This window comes from Equus caballus, chromosome 6 (genome assembly GCF_041296265.1).
Source record: "Equus caballus isolate H_3958 breed thoroughbred chromosome 6, TB-T2T, whole genome shotgun sequence".
In the NCBI taxonomy this organism is placed as follows: domain Eukaryota; kingdom Metazoa; phylum Chordata; class Mammalia; order Perissodactyla; family Equidae; genus Equus; species Equus caballus.
Window position 1 is genome coordinate 76,698,454 of NC_091689.1, and position 19,104 is coordinate 76,717,557.

General features: G+C 39.7%; 1 protein-coding gene and 1 long non-coding RNA gene across 9 annotated transcripts in view; one reads left to right on the forward strand and one right to left on the reverse strand.

The window, feature by feature from the left end:
- The window catches only part of ANO6 (anoctamin 6), a 187,854-nt gene extending 169,666 nt beyond the window's left edge, over window positions 1–18,188 (forward strand). For all 8 annotated transcript variants that reach the window (XM_023643422.2, XM_023643421.2, XM_070271287.1 and 5 more), the window contains 4 exons: window positions 3,318–3,523; window positions 7,797–7,999; window positions 9,300–9,405; window positions 14,923–18,188. In XM_023643422.2, coding sequence (XP_023499190.1) covers window positions 3,318–3,523; window positions 7,797–7,999; window positions 9,300–9,405; window positions 14,923–15,129 — 722 coding nt within the window. In that variant the 3' untranslated portion in view covers window positions 15,130–18,188. The remainder of the gene's footprint in view (window positions 1–3,317; window positions 3,524–7,796; window positions 8,000–9,299; window positions 9,406–14,922) is intronic.
- LOC138924794 (uncharacterized) overlaps window positions 1–19,104 on the reverse strand; it is a 56,767-nt gene that overhangs the window by 5,218 nt on the left and 32,445 nt on the right. The window lies entirely within an intron of this gene.

A 19,104-nucleotide genomic window follows, 5' to 3' on the forward strand; every position in this document is an offset into this window, starting at 1 on the left:
AACGTTTATGTTGAAGAAGGTCAGATTCCTCTGGCAGCAGAAGGAAAGATGATATTTTGGGTAGAGTTTATATTTCGTGGGAGGAGGCTGTTTCAGGAGGCTAACGCTAGGTACCTCAGACTACAAGTGATAAGTGCCTAAATCAAGGCTGAGAGGATAGGAGTAGAGCTAGGGAGACACATTTGCTAGGTGTTAAAGAGGTAACTAGTATGGCAGGTGAGGAATAGAATTGTTGAGATAACTTCAAGGAGCCTAAATATGCCAGGTGGAATATTAAGGAGAGGAGCTGGTTTTGAGGAAATGGTTCAGTGTTGGATATCTTGAGTGTGAGGTGTCTATGGGACATCTGAGAGACGCTGTCCATTAGAAAGCTGGATTTGCCAGTTAGGAGCTCAGAGGAGCTGTGGGTGAGGCCCTGGGGGTGATTCAGACATGCCAGGCAGAGAATCGATGATGAGGCCATGGGGAAAAGGGGTATTTAAAGGGTGAATGGGGCAAGAGAAATCCACAAAGAGAAGGGAGAATAGCAGAACAGTTGGAAGAAATCTAGCTAGTTGTATCAATACAGAGAAGGCTTAGAAGGCAATAACTTTGCTTAACAGGGATTTGAACACTGACTAAAAGGAGCATGATGAAAAATATGGGGCATGGGGGAAGCAAGAACTAGAGCCCACATTTACTTGCTTAGACTGTGGGGGGAAAGCGGAAGAAGCGCTGTAGCTAAGTAGCCTTTAAAAAAATACATACGCTTATATACACACACACACTCCCATCTAGGCTTTTTAAAATTAAGTAAAACCATCAGGGAGGAAAAACATTCCACAGAGATGGAAATGTTTGGCCATATGAAAAGCTGCCTAGTAATCAAAGAAATGGGGACTGAAAATGTAAACTGGCTTTGGAATATGCAGCCACTAGCAGTTAACGAGAGGAGTTTCAGCGCAGTGGTGGGGACCACAGCAGGGCATGGGGCCTTGAAGAGGGAGTGAGTAGTAGAGAAATAATCAGTGTAGGTACTTCAACAAACTTGACTGTACAGCGGGGAGAAAAGCATAAAAAGTATGAGAGCACAATATAGGGTCATGAAAATGTCCCAGGCAAGGGTTATCTTTGTTTTGACCCTGGGTGTTTTTGGTCTTGCTGAATTAATAGGTCTTTCTTGTTGTTGTTCTTGTTTTCAAAAGTTGTTCAGAAAGTTCTTCTCACCTGAATATCAGAACAGATTATACCATGTTGGTTTTTTCTGGTGCTTTATTTTTTAATCAAAAAATTTTAATCTATCTGGAATTTATTTTGGTGTCAAAAGTGAGGACAGCAGACCAGCTTTTCCAGTGATTTAGCTAATTGCTCCAATACTTGAATCCACTGATTTGAAGTATCACTTTTATAATATATTAAAATCCCATGAGCATCTGCGTCTATTCTTGACGTCTATTCTGCTTAATTCGTACTATCTATTAATGCATTAGTTCTAAACTCTTTGAAAAACCATAGCATTATAATATGCATGAATATCTCCTAGAGCTGGTCTCATTTTCTCCTTTTTCAGAATTTCCCTAATACTGTCAATTCAGACATCCCTCCTCATTATTTTACTTGTGTCATTGTGTATATTTTTTGAAGAACTTTAGCATCGCCTTTCAGCTTTTTTCCTTAAATCCATTTGGGACTATTAACTAAACTTGCATTCGAATTCTAAATTATATTTTAGAGAAAAAACATTTGATATGTCCCCAAAGTTGAGTCTACTCAATTAAGAGTATAGTACATCCTACCATTCATTCATTCATCATTTGTTTTTATTTTTTTAAGTCAATTATCATAACAGTCTTAACATTTCTAATTTTTTCCTAAATGGTGTGTGCTTTTGTTGTTATTATAAATGGTATCTTTTTTTTTCTTTGGGATTTTTAACTGGGTTTTTTGCTAATAAATATAGTCCTAATTTCTGGCTTCTCTCGAATAATGAGTTTTGCAACATTGGGCCCTCATTCCAAGATGGCGACTATGAGTGTTCCCTTTCATTAGGACATGCACTTGCCAGTTTACCACAACTCACTGCACCCATTCCACACATTTCTCTAACTTGCCTGGCCCCTGTGGACAGATGAGTTTATTTCAGGTCGGATGAGTCATAGACGCAGATGTTGACCTCACTGCTCAGTGTTGTGCCGCTGACTGTATGACATCACTAACTCTGGTCCTTGCCTGTCTGACTTTCCTGAATACAATGACTCCTGCCTGACCTGTGGACCTGCCAGATTTTTCCAGCTCTGTCTGCTCTTGTGCAGCACACACCCTGGAGTCTCAGACCTGAAGCAAATGCTGGCTCCTCCTACCTAGACACCCCCTCCACAGTCTTGCCCTTCCTGGCCAGAGGGTCCCTGTCCCTGGTCTGAGCACTAGCCCTACGGGGCTGTAACCTTTCTTCTCATCCAGTCTTAGTTATGTACCTTAACCAGGTTACTTTAAAGGTCTGCGACTTAGGAGGGAGGGGTCTACAATGCAAAAATTTCTTTCTTAAATCTCTGGCCTGATCATTTCTGACCTCTACCTCTCCATGGTATAGCTGACCCCACATCTCTGCTGCCCCATATATATAGTGAGGCCAATAAATTACAGACAAGGAGAAAAGAACTCCTAAGCTACCACTTGAATTTTGACGTCCTTTGACCACATAGACTGCAACAACTCTAAGATAAAAATTCCTAAAGAAGGATTATGTTTTGACTTGTTAAGACACTTTTATCACGTACATTTCCGTGATTTGTAATAATACCACAAATTCTCTGAATGTGCTGCCCTCGCATTCACAGACTCAGGGGAGCTGGCTCACTTGCCTATTTTCAGCATATTTCCTCCAACATTCTCTAAGCATAGCCTTCCCAGAGGTACATTTCTTATTTCTTTTTAACTCGTTAGATACTTCCACAATATTCCTTTTTTTAAAATCCTAAACCACAAATAATCTTCCAACATTCTATTATTTCAACACTGAGAATGAATAATGTGCTTAGAGTGTCCCAAGTTTATTACCAGCAAATAACTTTGGTTGATTGAAAATTTTTAAATATGTTATTCCTATTAAGTGTATACACGTGAAAGAAGCAGGCTATAATTAGCCTTCTTTCCAGAGATTTCATATTTGTGTTTTGTTTGGATTCTTTTATTGTTGAATGTTATTATGACCCCGGATGTCTTTTCTCTTTGGGATTTAGTTTGTTGTTTGCCCTTCTCTTTCTTTATAAGAGTAAAGGAAAATATGTTGTCCTTCCATCCATCCACCACTCCATGATGTGTGTCCATTCCATTGACAGTTATTCAGTTTGGGTTCGTCACCTTATTTGTGGCCTCTTTTCCACTGGCCCCTCTGTTGGCTCTGGTGAACAATATACTGGAAATAAGAGTGGACGCGTGGAAAATGACTACCCAGTATAGACGCATGGTGCCAGAAAAAGCCCAAGACATCGGAGCATGGCAGCCCATCATGCAAGGAATAGCAATTCTGGCTGTGGTGACCAATGTGAGTAAACCTAGGCTTCACAGGGTGAAGACCTCGGAAAGTCCAAAAATGCATGAGGGTTGCTGTTTAAAGAAACAAATGTTTGGTATTTTTTAAAATGAGAGGAAGATGCCAATACCGTTGTCCATTTACATGACATAGTTCTTAGAACTGTAATTATTCTTTTTTTAATGTATTTTAATTGTTTGTTTATTATTATTTTTGACTTAGAAAGTCAAGACCTTTTACAGAGGCCCTTGCTAAGAGTGACCATTTATCCTTTTTTGTTGCTCATTTGCTAGAGTTTTTATTCAATAGAAACATTGTAATAGTAATAAGAATAAGTCCTAACTCTTCAATCCTCACGACTATAAAAGGAGTTATCCAGTAGTGCTTTTATAATGCAGAGAGAAATCCATCCATTTAGAGTTTTATGACTAGAATAAGAGCTGTCATTCCATCATATTTTACTATATATCTCAAACTATCAACTTAAAACATGAATTATTTGATGACGAAGTATAAACATTGTGCATTTCAAATCGCTTGAGGTTCTGCAAAGAGGTGGGTTTAGAGCTGGCCCTGTCTTTCCTCCCCACCCCACTCGTTGGTCTTTGCTAACCGCTTTCTGTTCCTTAACCAAGCAGCCTCACACCCTGCATATATCCCAGCTGTGAGGGAACAGAATTCAGTTGTTTATAACCTGTGTTGATTATGGACCAGTGCAAACAGTCTTTTGGGGGTTTTTTTTGCACAGGCCAACAGGGAGCTCTCAGGCAGAGCAGTTCCCATGCCAGCCCATCAGGGGACCTCCTTCCCTAGAAGTACCCTTAAAACCAGGGCTATTTCCTCCCTTTTTTCACTGCCAATTTCACGCCCCAGTCACAGTCCCTAACAAAATGATATCCCAGGGGCCGGCCGGTGGCACACTGGTTAAGTTTGCAAGTTCCACTTCGGCGGCCTGGGGTTCTCGGGTTCGGATCCCGGGTGCAGACATGGCACCACTTGGCAAGCCATTCTGTGGTAGGCATCCCACAAATAAAGTAGAGGAATATGGGCACGGATGTTAGCTCAGGGCCAGTCTTCCTCAAAAAAAAAGGGATATCCCAGTTTTAATTTCTTAATCAAGCCACACTTGTCCTGAGTCCCCAGCTTTTTCCCATCAGCACTTGTAGAAACAGAAGAGAACTGGGCAGTGTCTGTCTGGGTCAGGCCCCTGGATGCGGGAGGTTGCTGAGCCCTGCAGACTCTGGCATCAGACCCGAGCTCCAGCTCCCAGCACTGCCGCTTCCCAGCTGCATGATCTTGGGGCAGGCCTTAACACTTCCAAGCTTCATTTTATCATTTGTAAATTGAATAATTGCCTATCACATCTTTTAAGAATATTATATACCACAAAGGGTGGGTAGGGAATTCAGTGAGTTAATGCAGAGAATACACAGAGCCTGGTCCTCATGGAATGTCAGCTGCTGCTATTTTATCATCTTCATTACTCATCATCATTAACAGTGACTCTGTGTAGACTTTGACAGGTGTCCAAACTAGGGGCACAAGAATTTTACAAAGTGTCACTGTCTGGACCGTGGTTACAGTTTTGCAAAATAAAACAAGTTATCTGGAACCCAGCTGTCACCACCCCCACCCCCAAGAATGCTTAATTTATTTGAATTGCATGCTATCCCTACTTTTTGGGGAAAGTTGCAGATCACACACAAAAAACAGCTTGCAGATCACGTCAGTTTCCATTTACCCAATAGCCCACTCCTTCAACATCCACTGTGCTGCAACATGAAGACTGAGGCCTTTCATGTCGCACAGTCATAAAAGGATGAATCTGTCATGTTCAATATGCTATACAACATTAAGCAAGGCAGGAACGTCTACTTCTGTGCTTTAGGAAAATTTTAAGCAACAAGGTTGGGAACTAAAAGGGTTTTTCTTTGACCTTCAGCTAACCAGAAAATTCAATTGACTCAGACTCCCCATTCCTCAAACGTTCTGCTTTGATTGTGTCAGGCACCTTCTCCTGGTCCCCCCAGCATGGCTCCACTCCATTAGCACAGACGGAGTATTGGCTGTGTTTCCAAGCTTACCCTATGTGTATGTGTATGTGTCTACACACACAGGCACACACACGCCCGCTAATTGGTCATGCTGGTTCTTAATCCATTCGTCGTTTTTTCTTATAACTTAGGTATCGTTTTATTATACTCAAGGAAAACTGCTTATTAGATCATTGATTAAACTATGGACAATCTTTTTTTCCATATTATTAGGATTCGTTAGAGCTTCCAAGATGCAGTTCCTGCATATTTTGTATACATGTATGTAAGAATTAAACATGTATATTAACCTTTCACATACCTAAGGTGTGCCTCCACAATCTAATGTGCACAAAAAAGGCTAACTTTCCATAATAGGAGAACTTTTAACTGTAGGAAGAAGAGAATGGCCACCAGAGATGAGAATGGACATCCAGCAGGCATTTGATGTAAAAATCATTCGTTTTAAAGCTGCTTGTTCAATAAATAAGCTGAATTGACGTTGTTGTATCATGCCAGAGCATCTGCTATTGAAGACCAATTTTAATTTATTTTGATATAAATGGAAAATTGTGTTCAGAACAGCATGGGAAATGAGGCCCACTGCATTTATTTGTATTCTTGCAGCGTGTCTCAGAGCAGCTCATTTCAGGAGGAAAAGGTATCTTGTCAGGAGACAATAGAATTATCTTCCTTGTTGGAATTTCTGTAGCTTCCTGAAGCGCATCTGCAGGTGCTTCTGTAAAAAGCTTTCGTTGAGTTAAGTGATAACAGGAGATTTTAATCTATTGAAATCTGGAGAAAGTGAAATATTCTTGCTTTACCCGCCCCCCCCCCCCCACCACCACTGATAAACAGGCACGCACGCTCAAACACACACACACACACAAAATTCACTTCAGAGGAAATGACAAAGCTGGTTCCGGTGGGGGGTGGCATTTCGCAATAGAAAAGCCCCTTAGTTGTTTTTCTCGCATTGCCTGAGATCTTGCTGGTTGGCGTGTGGTCTCACTGTGTCTAAAGCATGTGTTCAAATGACTACTGCTAAAAAATTATGTTGTGCCCAAAATATGTCTGTTCTTCTGTTTCAGTAAATGACTGAATCATTTAGCTTTGTTTTGTCACATAGAATTTGGATTCAGGTATATTCTTCACTTTCTCCTTCCTTCAAACCAGTTTTATTCATTGGAGAGTTTAAAGCCGAAATTAAAGAACTTTAGAGAAAATTCACATAATTCACAATAGCTTTACATGCTAATAGATGTCAGCCTGACTCAGACCCAGGTTTAAGGTTGACTCATATTTATTCCTTTAATCTGGGAACACACTAAACTTTCTTTGTTATTTGATAATTTATTATGTTCATAACTTTATCCATCTAATCTTTTGGCAGTTCAGAGGCTCAGACACTAGATCTAACAAAAGAGACATCATTGCTAGACTGTGTGAATAGAACAACTCCAATATAGTTTCCTGCTACCTACATTTTATTAAAATTAATAAAAAATTATTGCTCTTTAATGAAGCAACATCCATAAATATATATGCAGAGTTTGAAATAAATCAGACTAGGGTTGACTTGTCTAAATAAGTCAAGATAGTATAGAGAAAAAAGTATGCATTTGAAGGACATTATTTACTTTGATCAAGGAAAATATATTATGGAGTTTACTTTCTATTTTTAAGAGGCAAGTGATAAAAAAAATGAGTTTTATATCAATTATTTACTCTCCAAAGGGAATTATATAAAGACAAACTATTTTCATAATATTGACCTTAGTATTACATATACAAAAAGGCCTTCTAAATCATAAAAGATTAAAATTGTATCAAGTAGAACTCCATAGTTGATTGAATTTTATTATACTCTAATTTTTGAAAATACCAATTTACATACAATATCTGAAAGCAACTCTTGAGTCATCCACAATACCCTAGTGTACAATTATTCTTATCGTACTTAAGAAACATAATAGGCAGCTCTTAGGCTTTGCTTTTGAACTGCAAGTGGACTTCAGGACGTTGGTTAGAACTGAAGACCAAGAGGAAAGCAACTGTTCCCCTTTAAAGCAGCTGCTCAAAGACTTTAGGACATTCACTATTTACATCCGTTTGACAGAAATGGATTAAGGTTTCTGAATCTTTAATTTTAAAAAAATCTAATGATGAAAATGTCGTTCTGGCATATTTGTTAACTATAGGTGTAAAGGCTCTAAATTAATGCCACCTTTATTGTTTTCCTGCCAACACAGGCCATGATCATTGCTTTCACGTCAGACATGATCCCCCGCCTGGTGTATTACTGGTCCTTCTCTGTGCCTCCTTATGGGAACCACACTGACTACACCATGAAGGGGTACATCAACAATACGCTCTCCATCTTCAACACCTCGGACTTCACAGAGAGAAGCCGTGAAAATCTAGACTCCGACCTTGGTGACCATACCACATGCAGGCAAGTTCTGCTTCCATGTTTAAAAACGCACTTCATCTTTTTTATTGTAATGTAATGTAATTCTATTTGGTATCATTTAAATAAGGTTCCTAGAGACATTTTTGCCTTTCTTTTCAATCAAACTTTAAAAAGGATAAGATATAAAAATTAATATGGACTGGGGTTAGAACATTCAAGTCGAACCATAAAGCAACATTTAAAGATGAGAGTTTCAAGTGATTACGGGGATTCTGGTCCAAGAGAAAAGTCTTGTATCTTAGAAATGAAGAAGCTCTCAGAGTTCCAAGAAGCAAAATAATTCAGTTGTTCTGACTAGTAGGTTATTCAAGCACAACCTGATAATACTGAATGATGACAAAGTAGCCTCCTCACTTAAAGAAATACAAAGACAGGAGATGTAAATACTTCAGCCTAGCCTGGCGGTATTCTCTGAAAATATTCCAAAGCTGTCTTCATTGATTTTAATGGCTGGTAAGTATCCTTACAACTGTGGACAGTATACATTAACTAAATTCCCAATTGATATAGTTTGTTGACCATAGGTCATGGAGTCTTCTTTATTAATCAGTCTTAAACCTAAAGGAGGCTTTAAAATTTATATAGTTCAACTCAAAGCCTTCTCTGATTCAAATTCTCAACAATGCAATGTAGAAACCAGAAATAAGCCCCAAATCAGTGTTTCAAAGTTACACACAGTAGATTCTCTTCAGAGTCCCACATTGAATCTGCTTGTTCTTACTTTAGATAATTCTAAAGAGTAATTAAACTCTTCTAGGTCTAATAGTTACAGGCAGAAAATTAGAGATATGCTACCTGAGGGGAATACACTAACAACAATGGCACATGACATCTGACAGCAAAATGATTAGGTAAAAAAATTATAACAAGTTCGTAGTACTCTCTTTAGGGAGAGAGAACCCCATAGCTGAGTGGACCCTGATGACACCATTATATAAATAAATTTACAGACACATTTCTGAAAATACACTAAATTGTTTCAGTTATCCTTTTTTGAGAAAGCAGGGATAAAACTCTGGCAAAAAACTTTGAGATACTTTGGTTCTTCTTTACAAAGATGGAGTCCGTCATTACCATCATCTTTCTATTGTATTTTAAATGATGTATTACTGGAATAGTTATTTCACGGTTTTGTCAGCAAATTAAACTCTTGGAGAAACTGTAACTGATGTCCGATTTAACAGAGCATTGCATTAAAGATGACCCCTCTTTCAATGGGCCCTTGGTTACAGTATTTGATCAAAAAGAACAATCTCCTGACATGCCTCCATTTTGTTTCCAGGTATCGTGATTTCCGGTACCCTCCTGGACACCCACAGCAATATAAACACAACATCTACTACTGGCACGTGATCGCAGCCAAGTTGGCTTTTATCATTGTCATGGAGGTAGGAGAAGTATACCTTGAAATCATTTGTAAGATAGTATATTTGCAGACCTTTTACTAGCTTCAGGTGTTGCCAACTCTGACTTAAAATGTACCACTTGTACTTATCTCTTACTAGTCATTATTTTAGGACATTTATTAATCAGATTTGACCTGAGGATACCCATCATGCTCTTGTTAATTAAATGAAGTTGGTTATCAGCTTTAAAAGCTAAAAGCATGTTATGTTTTAGGGGGATTTGGTTCCTTTCAATTCAGTGTTGAGTGCCATTGTTTTATTTGGAGCACTGGGCTGCATGTTAGACTGTGAAGGGGCTATAAGATGTGATCTCTGCCCTTGAAACTTTTATCACTAGAATAGTTTAATTTGAATTAGGTATTTTTATTGCATTTTCATAGTCTACCTTTTTACGGTAGCTTTTTATATCCCTAAAGTTAACTAGCTCTAAAAGATGGCTAAAGCAGCTATAAATTTGAAATTGATCTGGCCAACTTTCCTTCTTACACTGCGTGACAACTACCACCAAACTCCAGAGCCTCAGAAGTTGTTTGATTGGGGTGGGCAGTTAGGATTACATTTAGCTGCAAGAGACAGAAAGCCCATCTACAGTGGCTTAAAAAATTAGGGTTGATTTCTCTCCCGTAACAAAGCTCACTAGAAGTAGGTGGTTGCTCCTGAATCAATACTGCTCACTGATAGATGGATGGTATCTCTGATTCTCTAGATTTTCTCTCATTGTGTGTCACTTTATGGTTGTGAAGTGACTGCTCCCCCTCCAGATAACGCATTTATGTTCTAGGCAGGAAGAAGGAGGAGGGCGATGCTCGCCATGTCTGTTTCTTTTGTCGGGAAAGAAAATGCTTTGCCGAAGCCCCCAGAGCAGGCTTCTACCTACATCTCCTTGGCTAGAACTATAGGACAGGGCTCCTCCCAGCAGCGAAGTAGGCTGAGACAGGAGGTATTTGGTTTGCTCTGAATACAATCAGAATCTGTTAGCAAGAAAGAAGTGGGATGGGTCATTTTTCTAGTAGTTTTTACATAGCTACCGAACGGTAACAGAAGAAAGTAATTCATCATTAGCTTACCATCGTAAGTGGATTCCTGAAGTACAGTATCTGAGATATCAGCAAGAGTCACGAGCTTATATTCAAATGTGTAGTTGCCAAAGTGTTTAGACTTCTGCTTTTGAGATCATGGTGAACTAGATACGTGAGGGGCCATCCCACTACAAAACATTTAGAGTCAACTTAAAACATAATTTCCTTTGCATTTTTGAGCTCACTAGAAGGGAGGAGAATCTACAAAAGGGGGGAAAAAACGGTGATGGGCTAACATAGAAGTGCTCTGAGAACAAATGCTATTGTCAGTGCCTCCATCTAAAAGCTCAAGGAGACCAAGCCTTTGGTCAGAAGTGAGGTGGAAGAGCTGAACTTGAGACTCTTGGATTCATCCAGGGACCCAAAAAAGGCTAAGTTTGCCTCAGAGGAGAAGGAAATACATACCTTCTCTGGAGAAAAGTCTCTTCAATTTAGATCCTAGGTTTTTCTCAGATTGAGATAATCAAATATGAACTTACAATCAAAGATCAACAATGACAAAGGTAAATTTAAAAAGAAAAATGAGGGGCCAGCCTGGTGGTGCAGCAGTTAAGTTCGCACATTCCCCTTTGGTGGCCTGGGGTTTGCCGGTTCGGATCCCAGGTGCAGACATGGCACTGCTTGGTAAGCCACGCTGTGGTAGGCGTCCCACATACAAAGTGGAGGAAGATGGGCAAGGATGTTAGCTCAGGGCCAGTCTTCCTCAGTAAAAAGAGGAGGATTGGCAGCAGTTAGCTCAGGGCTAATTCTTCCTCAAAAAAAAAAAAAAAAACCATGAATGAGATTCAGCAGAAAAAAACAACTGATTTGGACCCTCAGTAACTTTAAGAGTTTGAATTATCAGATAAGGAATATAAATTAACTATATATGAAAATGTTTAAACAAATAAATGACAGAATCAAAAATGAGCAAACAATAAGAAACAATTAAATTACAAGGCAGTTTTGAAAAATAATTAAAACTTTGACATAATATATATTGTCAAAATGAAAAATTAAAATATGGATTAAACAGAAGTTTAGGCAAATGTAAAGAGAGAATTAGTGAATTGGAAGATAGGTCTGAAAAAAATTGCCCGAACACATCACAGAGAGATAAGAAAATGGAAAATATGAAAAAGAGGTTAAGCTATATGGAAAAAAGAATAAGGATTACCTTAAAAAAATCATGGAAAGGGGGCTGGCCCTGTGGCCAAGTGGTTGGGTTCACGCACTCTGCTTTGGCAGCCCGGGGTTTCATGGGTTCACATCCTAGGTGGAGACATGGTACCACTTGTGGGGCCATGCTGGGGACACATCCCACGTAGCCCAACCACAGGGACCTACAGCTGGAATGTACAACTGTGTACTGGGGGGGTTGGGGGAGAAGAAGAAGAAGATTGGCGACAGATGTTGACTCAGATGCTAATCTTTAAAAAAAGAAGAAAATCATAGAAGAAGAAAATGGATAATAGAGGAAAGGCAATATTTTAAGAGTTAACAGCTAAAATATTTCCAGAATACATGAAAGATATCAGTTCACAGAGCAGAAAGCACAATATATATCAAACAGAATAAAGAAGTCCACATTTACACTCATTGTAAGGAAAATGCAGCACACCAAAGATAAGATCTTAAAATTAAGCAGAGAAAAAAGATGGATGACGGACAAAGAAAATTAAAATTAGAATGAGAGTAGACTATATTACAGCAACAGTGAAAGCCAGAAGAGAGTTGTCTAGTTTCTTCAAAATGCTAAAGAAGGGAGCTGCAAACCTAGACTTATAGGAAAACTTTGAGTAATTGAAAAATCCTTCCACAACGAAACACCAGGCCATATGGTTTTCTCGGAGAGTGATACCCAAACTTTCTACAACAGATTAATCTTAGACAAATTCTTCCAGAGGTCAGGTAAAGGAAATACTCTCCCACTCCTTTTACATCCTAAAATCAAACAAGGATAGAAAGAGAAAAGAAAATTATAAGCCAATCTCACTCATTACCTAGATGCAAAGATCTTTTTAAAATGGGCAGACTGAATCTAGCAATTATTTTTTAGAGATGGCATCAAACCACATTGGCTTTATCCCAGAAATAGAAGGATGGCGTAATATAGAAAATCCACATATCTCTAAATATTACCTTCCTCAGAAATAGTTGGGAAAAAACCCAAAGCTCTATTTCCTACAACTACTTTTGCCTCTTTACTATGTAATGTTCCTCATTCAAACATTAATCTCTCTCTCATCTCAAAATATTCTCCACCCTCACATTACCTAACTTAGGAGCATTTGACGCAGCTGATCGCTCTCTCCTCCTTGAAACTCTTCCTCACTTGACTCCAGGAAGACATATTTTTAACTTCTTAATTTCTTTGCCAGTCCCTTCCTTCCCTTCTCCTTAATGATCCTGGGGTTCATTCTCTGGTTGTCTTCTTTTCTCTCTACAGTCAGCCTTGGTGATCTCATGCAATCCGTTGGCTTTAAATGCCATCTGTATGCCAATGACTCACAAATGGGTATCTCCAGAATGCCTCTCTTCTGAACTCAACCCATGAATCCAACTGCCTACTTGAACTTTCTGCTTGGAAATCTAACAGATATCTCAAATCTACTGCCCCAAATTCCCATATTTTCTTAAATCCACTCATAATAGTCTTCTCCCAACTCTGCCCTAAATCTGTTCCAATCACAGTCAGTCTTCTGCCTCTCAATTATGGCAATTCCATCTCCAGTTGTTCAGACCAGAATTCTGGAAGTCCTCCTTGTTTTCTCTGTTCCTCTTATCCCACATCCAGTCCTGTTGGCTTTCCTTTTGAAAATACATCATGAATCTGACCATTTCTTACCAACTCTACCACTACTACCCAGGTTGGAACCACTATCATTTCTTTCCTGAATTACAGCAACAGTCTCTTAACTGGGCTCCCTATTGTCATCATATCTCACTCAGAGTAAAAGCCAAAGTCCTTACAATGACCTACAAGGGCTTACGCAATCTAGTCGTACTCCGTTACCTCTCTGATGTCACTTCTCTCCTCCTTGCTACTTCACTCCAGCCTTGCCATTCCTGGAATACATCCTGCAGGCTTCCACCATATAGACTCTGCACTGGCTATTCCCTTTGCCTAGAATGTCTTTCCTCTTGATATCAGCATGGCTAATTTCCTCACCTCCTTAAAGTCTTTGCTCAATGAGGCATATTCAGACTAATCTATATAAAATCTATATAAAATTCACCTCTACCATAACACTCACAATAATCTTACTCTGCTTTACTGTTTTCCCATAACTCCTATCACTTTTTAACACCATGTATAATTTATTTGTTTTTAATTATGTTTTTTGTATATTATCTCGATCCCCTTGCTAAGTCAGGGATATTTAAATAGTGAATAAATGAAGAGGTGTTCAACCTCATTAGTCATCAGGGAAATGCAAAGTCAGACCAAAGTGCAAGTTGATTTCATAATCATTACGTTGGTTAAAAAATGTCTGATGACAAGTGTGGTCAAGGATACAGAGCAGCAGAAACTGTTACATGCTGCCGTTGGGAGTGTAAGCTGTATAACTGCTTTGGAAAATACTTTGGTACCATCCTGAAAAATTGAACATCCGTGAAACATAGGGTCTCAGCAGTCCCACTCCTAGGTGCATACTCTTGAGAAACTCTCACAAATACACTCCAGAATCCAAGCACAAGAACATTCCCAACATCGTTGTTTCTAACACAAAAACTAGAAACAAGCCCAATACCTTTTGATAGGGGAACAAATAAATTATAGCATATTCAAACAGTGGAATATTATACAGAAGTGAAAAGAAACAATATACATATACTCACACAGATAGGATAGTGTTTTACCTTTGGGGAAGAAGCCTGGGAATGAGGTGGGAAAGGAACACACACAAAAAATACCACAGCATTGTCAAGGTCATGGCAAGTGAAAGAGATATTAGATATATTCATTTCTACGTATCAAATAGTATTCTTGAAATTTATAAAGTAACAAAATGTAACTCCTGGGGCTGGCCCCTTAGCACAACAGTTAAGTGGGCACGTTCTGCTTTGGCAGCCCAGGGTTCGCCTGTTTGGATCCTGGGTGTGGACATGGCACCGCTTGGCAAGCCATGCTGTGGTAGGCATCCCACATATAAAGTGGAGGAAGATGGGCATGGATGTTAGCTCAGGGCCAGTCTTCTTCAGCAAAAAAGAGGAGGACTGGCAGCAGACATTAGCTCAGGGCTAATCTTCCTCAAAAAAAAAAAAAAGTAACTCCTTGGCAGAGCCACATTATGGTGGAAGAGATTGGATGTACATGTAGAATGCCCACCACCTTGCCCACATATACTGCCCTAATGACCAGCAAAAATAAATGAAAGGAACTCTGTATTTCCCTCCATTTCTCTGTGATTGACATTTTTCTTCTTCTCTCTTTCAGCATCTCATCTACTCTGTGAAATTTTTCATTTCATATGCAATTCCAGACGTATCGAAAAGCACAAAGAGCAAGATCAAGAGAGAAAAATACCTAACCCAAAAGCTCCTTCATGAGAATCACCTCAAAGATATGACAAAAAGTTTCGGGGTCATAGCTGAGAGGATGGGAGAAGTAATAGATAACAATTTACGACCAAAAGTAGAATAAGAGCTTATGTTCTGAGAAGCACTTTAAAGAATTTAGCTCTGTCCAAATATATTATAAATCACTAATGAGAATGTTTAAGTGAAATCACTTTGGCAAATATGAGTCTTAACTATTGCCTTTTTCATGTAGATTGTTTTTCAGTTTCAGCTAGTGATACAGGAACTGGAAAACATAAAACGTCGATCAAGAAGACCATAATGCCAATCACCTAGAAAACCAAAAATATGACCTTTTTTTGATAGATTGGAATTTCAATAACAGAAAAAGTCTCTTAGTGTGTTTCAAAACCACTCCTTCTCGAATGGATTCCTTTTTCCCTCCGTTTGATCACATTCATGCCCTTCTATTCTCAAGCACATGATCTCTTACTGTTAGGCAGGGTTTCGTTTCTTCGCTTGGCCAGATCTGTTCCCGAGTTATCTTTCCCTTACAGTGTCATCATTAAAAACTAGACATGCTAGCTTTGTGTGATTAAAAATAGCTAGTTCAGAATTCAGTTTGAATGCTCTATTAAGTGGCAGACAGACTCAAGAATTCACAGTATTTAGGTGTATTATCACATCCCTACAGAAAGGAATCCTCAGTGAATAAGAGGAAATAGTTTCAGTCTTCATTTTGGCCTGTCTTTCCGTCGTAGAGAAATACTCTTAATGATTGGAGTAAAGATCGCAAGGTTCTGAGGCATATTTATGCTAATCCACAGTGACACATTTATCTTCCAGAAGCGCTCCTAGAATGTTCTATGCCTAATCACTGTTGACTGCTTTGCAAATCTCAAGGGACTAGATGACAAAAGCGGGGAAAGGTACAGATTCAAATAGAACTGTAACTCATATTGATTAGGATAATTAATTTACCTCTTCTAAAGATGTGTAGTTTCTTGAAAAAAATGAAATCGAGTGATTAAATTACATTTTTATCAACATGATGGTCCAGAAAAGATAAGCCCATCAATTTCCCACCAGTTGCCTTTTATTCATTAGATACAGGAGGTCCAGGATTACAGATCACAAGCACCATCATCAATGGCTTACCACACAGCCATTGTCACCTGTTGGTGCTGCACATGATTAAGAGAACAGAGGGTGCCCTCGTTGTGAGCCACCCGTGTTCCTGTGTGGAGAGTGCTTTTGGGCAGGGATTCTTCCTGTCCAGGTGATCAGCATTCCAAAGCATCTGCCATAAGGAAGGCAGCTCCGTGCACCCTCCGTTCTCTTGTTCCCAGCCCAGTAACGTGTTTGTAATTGCATGTTTGCACCAGGAGAGTGTGTGTGGAGAGGGAGGGGGAGAGACAGGAGCATACCTAGATTATTCCCAATCAAGACAAGTGACTCTGAATGAATTTGATTTGAGCTTCCAGCTTCCCTTAAGGCCAGTCAGGCCATGAAGGGTAACAAAAGAAAATGGTTTGGTCGCAAACCCTGCCACCAGCTGGAGGTAACTTCCTCTGCCACCATGTGTATCTAGCCCTCATTTGTTCAGCTCATCGGTCTTGTCTGCACTTCACTGCCTTTTCAGGTGCCAGGCCCTCTGGTAGGCTCTGGAGGAGAGACAGGGCCCGCAGCCTCACCCTTGACTGTAACAGGGCCATGCTGGGGGCAGGAGAGGCCATTTTGCACCAGGCTCTTGCTAGATGGGCCACCACCCACTGGGATGCTGCTAAATGCTCAGGTGCCCCAGGAGCCAAGCCACTCAGAATCCCAGCAGCAAAGGAAAATGAAACACGTTTCGGTGAGATTTAGAGGTCTGTTATAGTAGAGTAGCTTAACTCCAGGTCACAATTCTAAATGCCTGCCATGAATGTTAAAACAAAACAAGACAAAACAGTATTTATGTAGGGCTCATCAAAGCAGTATTCTAGACTTTTGAATTGTCCCAGTGGATCAGGGACGACATTCCACTAACTTTCTTGATAATGATAACAGGATGATGAGAGTGCATTCATGACAGGCCGTGTGAGGTCTGACTGCACGGGGAGTGAGAAATGAATTTCTTCCCGCGGGGAAGCCATTTCTTACTGCTCCTTCCTGCTCACCTTTGATACTGCTCCTGGAAGTGGCCTCACTTCCTCTCCTCTTACCTCTTCTCTTCTCCGACGTGTATGACTATATCCTAGTGTTGGATTTCGCAGTTATTCATTCTTTATGGACACATAGAAAAGGAAATGTTTTTGCCTTATCTCTTTGTATATAAAATAGAACTTCAAAAGAATTGTGCCTTTGTGTTTTCATAAGTCACCTTTCATAAATCGTCTTTATAGTTTAAAATACGCTTCTGTGGACAGGAGGGGGAAAACCTCTACATTTCTAAAGGCAGCAGTGTGATGTATGACACTGCCAATATTCCCAAACAGCTACGTTGTAGTGAGGGACCCAGGGTCACCCGTGACACCGACAGTGTTAATGTAAGTCTAGTGCTGACTTGTCAGTGCTGAAAAATGTGGGGCTGTGTCTGCAGGCAGTTGTGGGCTGGATCTATAAATGTGAGCAGGGGCAGCACCCCTGGAAAAAGGATGGGTGTGGCAGCAGACCTATGAAGGGAAAATCTGGCCCTAGACCTGCCCAGTGTTAACCACTAGAGACGTGTAGTTTTATATTCTGTTGTAATGCCTGTGAATTTTAATGGATTGAGCATTGGACGAAAATACTCAGGGGATTTTTCTTTAACGTCCCTCGGATGTTTTAGATACGCCAATAGAAAGGGAAAGCTATCAGTTTTGTTTGAAAACAAAACAAAGCCATCTTGTAAACTGTTGGTCACCAAAAGTCTTCTCTCTTAATTGCACGTGAATTTCAGAAAGCATCAATTCACAATAGGGGGGCAGAATGTGCTCTGCTGTTGAAACACTTCTTGTACCATTTTCCCATGTTCATATTACATTTTAAGGTGTTTGAAAAGTTACAATGTATGAACGGCTTAACTAAAGGAGAACTACAACATTCATGATGCTTTTCATACACTATGGCATAAGATGTAAAGTTTCCAATTTTTGTGAATTTCTGCATTTTAATGTTCTTTTATAATTATGAACATTGTAATAAATTCATTTTTAAAAACAATACTGTGGTCTACTCAGTACTTAATTTTCTTAAAGGTTTTAAGAAAGAGTGCAAATCTATCCATTTACCAATTATCATTTAGATAAACGTGCACTTTTGGGTAGATGATATCTAAAATTGTATTGTCACAGCCTACACTGACTTTGAAAGATTTTTCTGGGGAAATTGGGGACGGGGTCTCTGCCAGGGCTGCTGCATCCAGCTGTTGGGACTGAGCCCTGTCCTGGGCACAGAGCCTGAGACCAGGTGGGAGCTGAAGCCCAGCCCAGCTCTGCTCGCCACGCCAGGTGCCCTAGTGTCAGGCTGCATCCATGAGAGGAAGAGGGGCTTTTAATTCATAAAGATGGCTTTTGCTTGCTAAGCCAGATCACAGGGAGCAGTGTCACCCGGAGAGGGCAAGTCTCTAATAAGTCTCAGAAAAGCTCTGTTTGGACCTGCCATGGCCCTGGGTATAGAAAGAGGAAATTATGGAGAAGAATATAAAGGAAAATCTCATTACAAAGATCAACCTTTTTTTTTTTTTCTTTATCCTGGACTACATATAATCCAGATTTTAACTCATTCCATCCTTTGATTTTTTTTTTTTTTTGACCAGCTTATATCTCATTAGGCTTCCAATAAAACTAAGTCAAATGTAATCCATAACTGGACCAACAGGAAGAAGCCTTTTCTGATCCCTAAATGCTGCTGTTGGGATCGGTATTAATAATGCTATTCTTCCCTTCGAGGATTTTAAGTCCAGCAAAGGGGCAACTAGAAGTTAATTTCTTAAGCAAAGTACCCTTTTCTCCTTTGAGGGGAATGCTGAGATCTGCAATAATTGGTATGTATCTGACCCCCACCAGGCACCATGCCAATGTTTATTTACACGTTATCTCACTGCCAACATGGTTTTAGTGCAGACAAACCTTAAGTA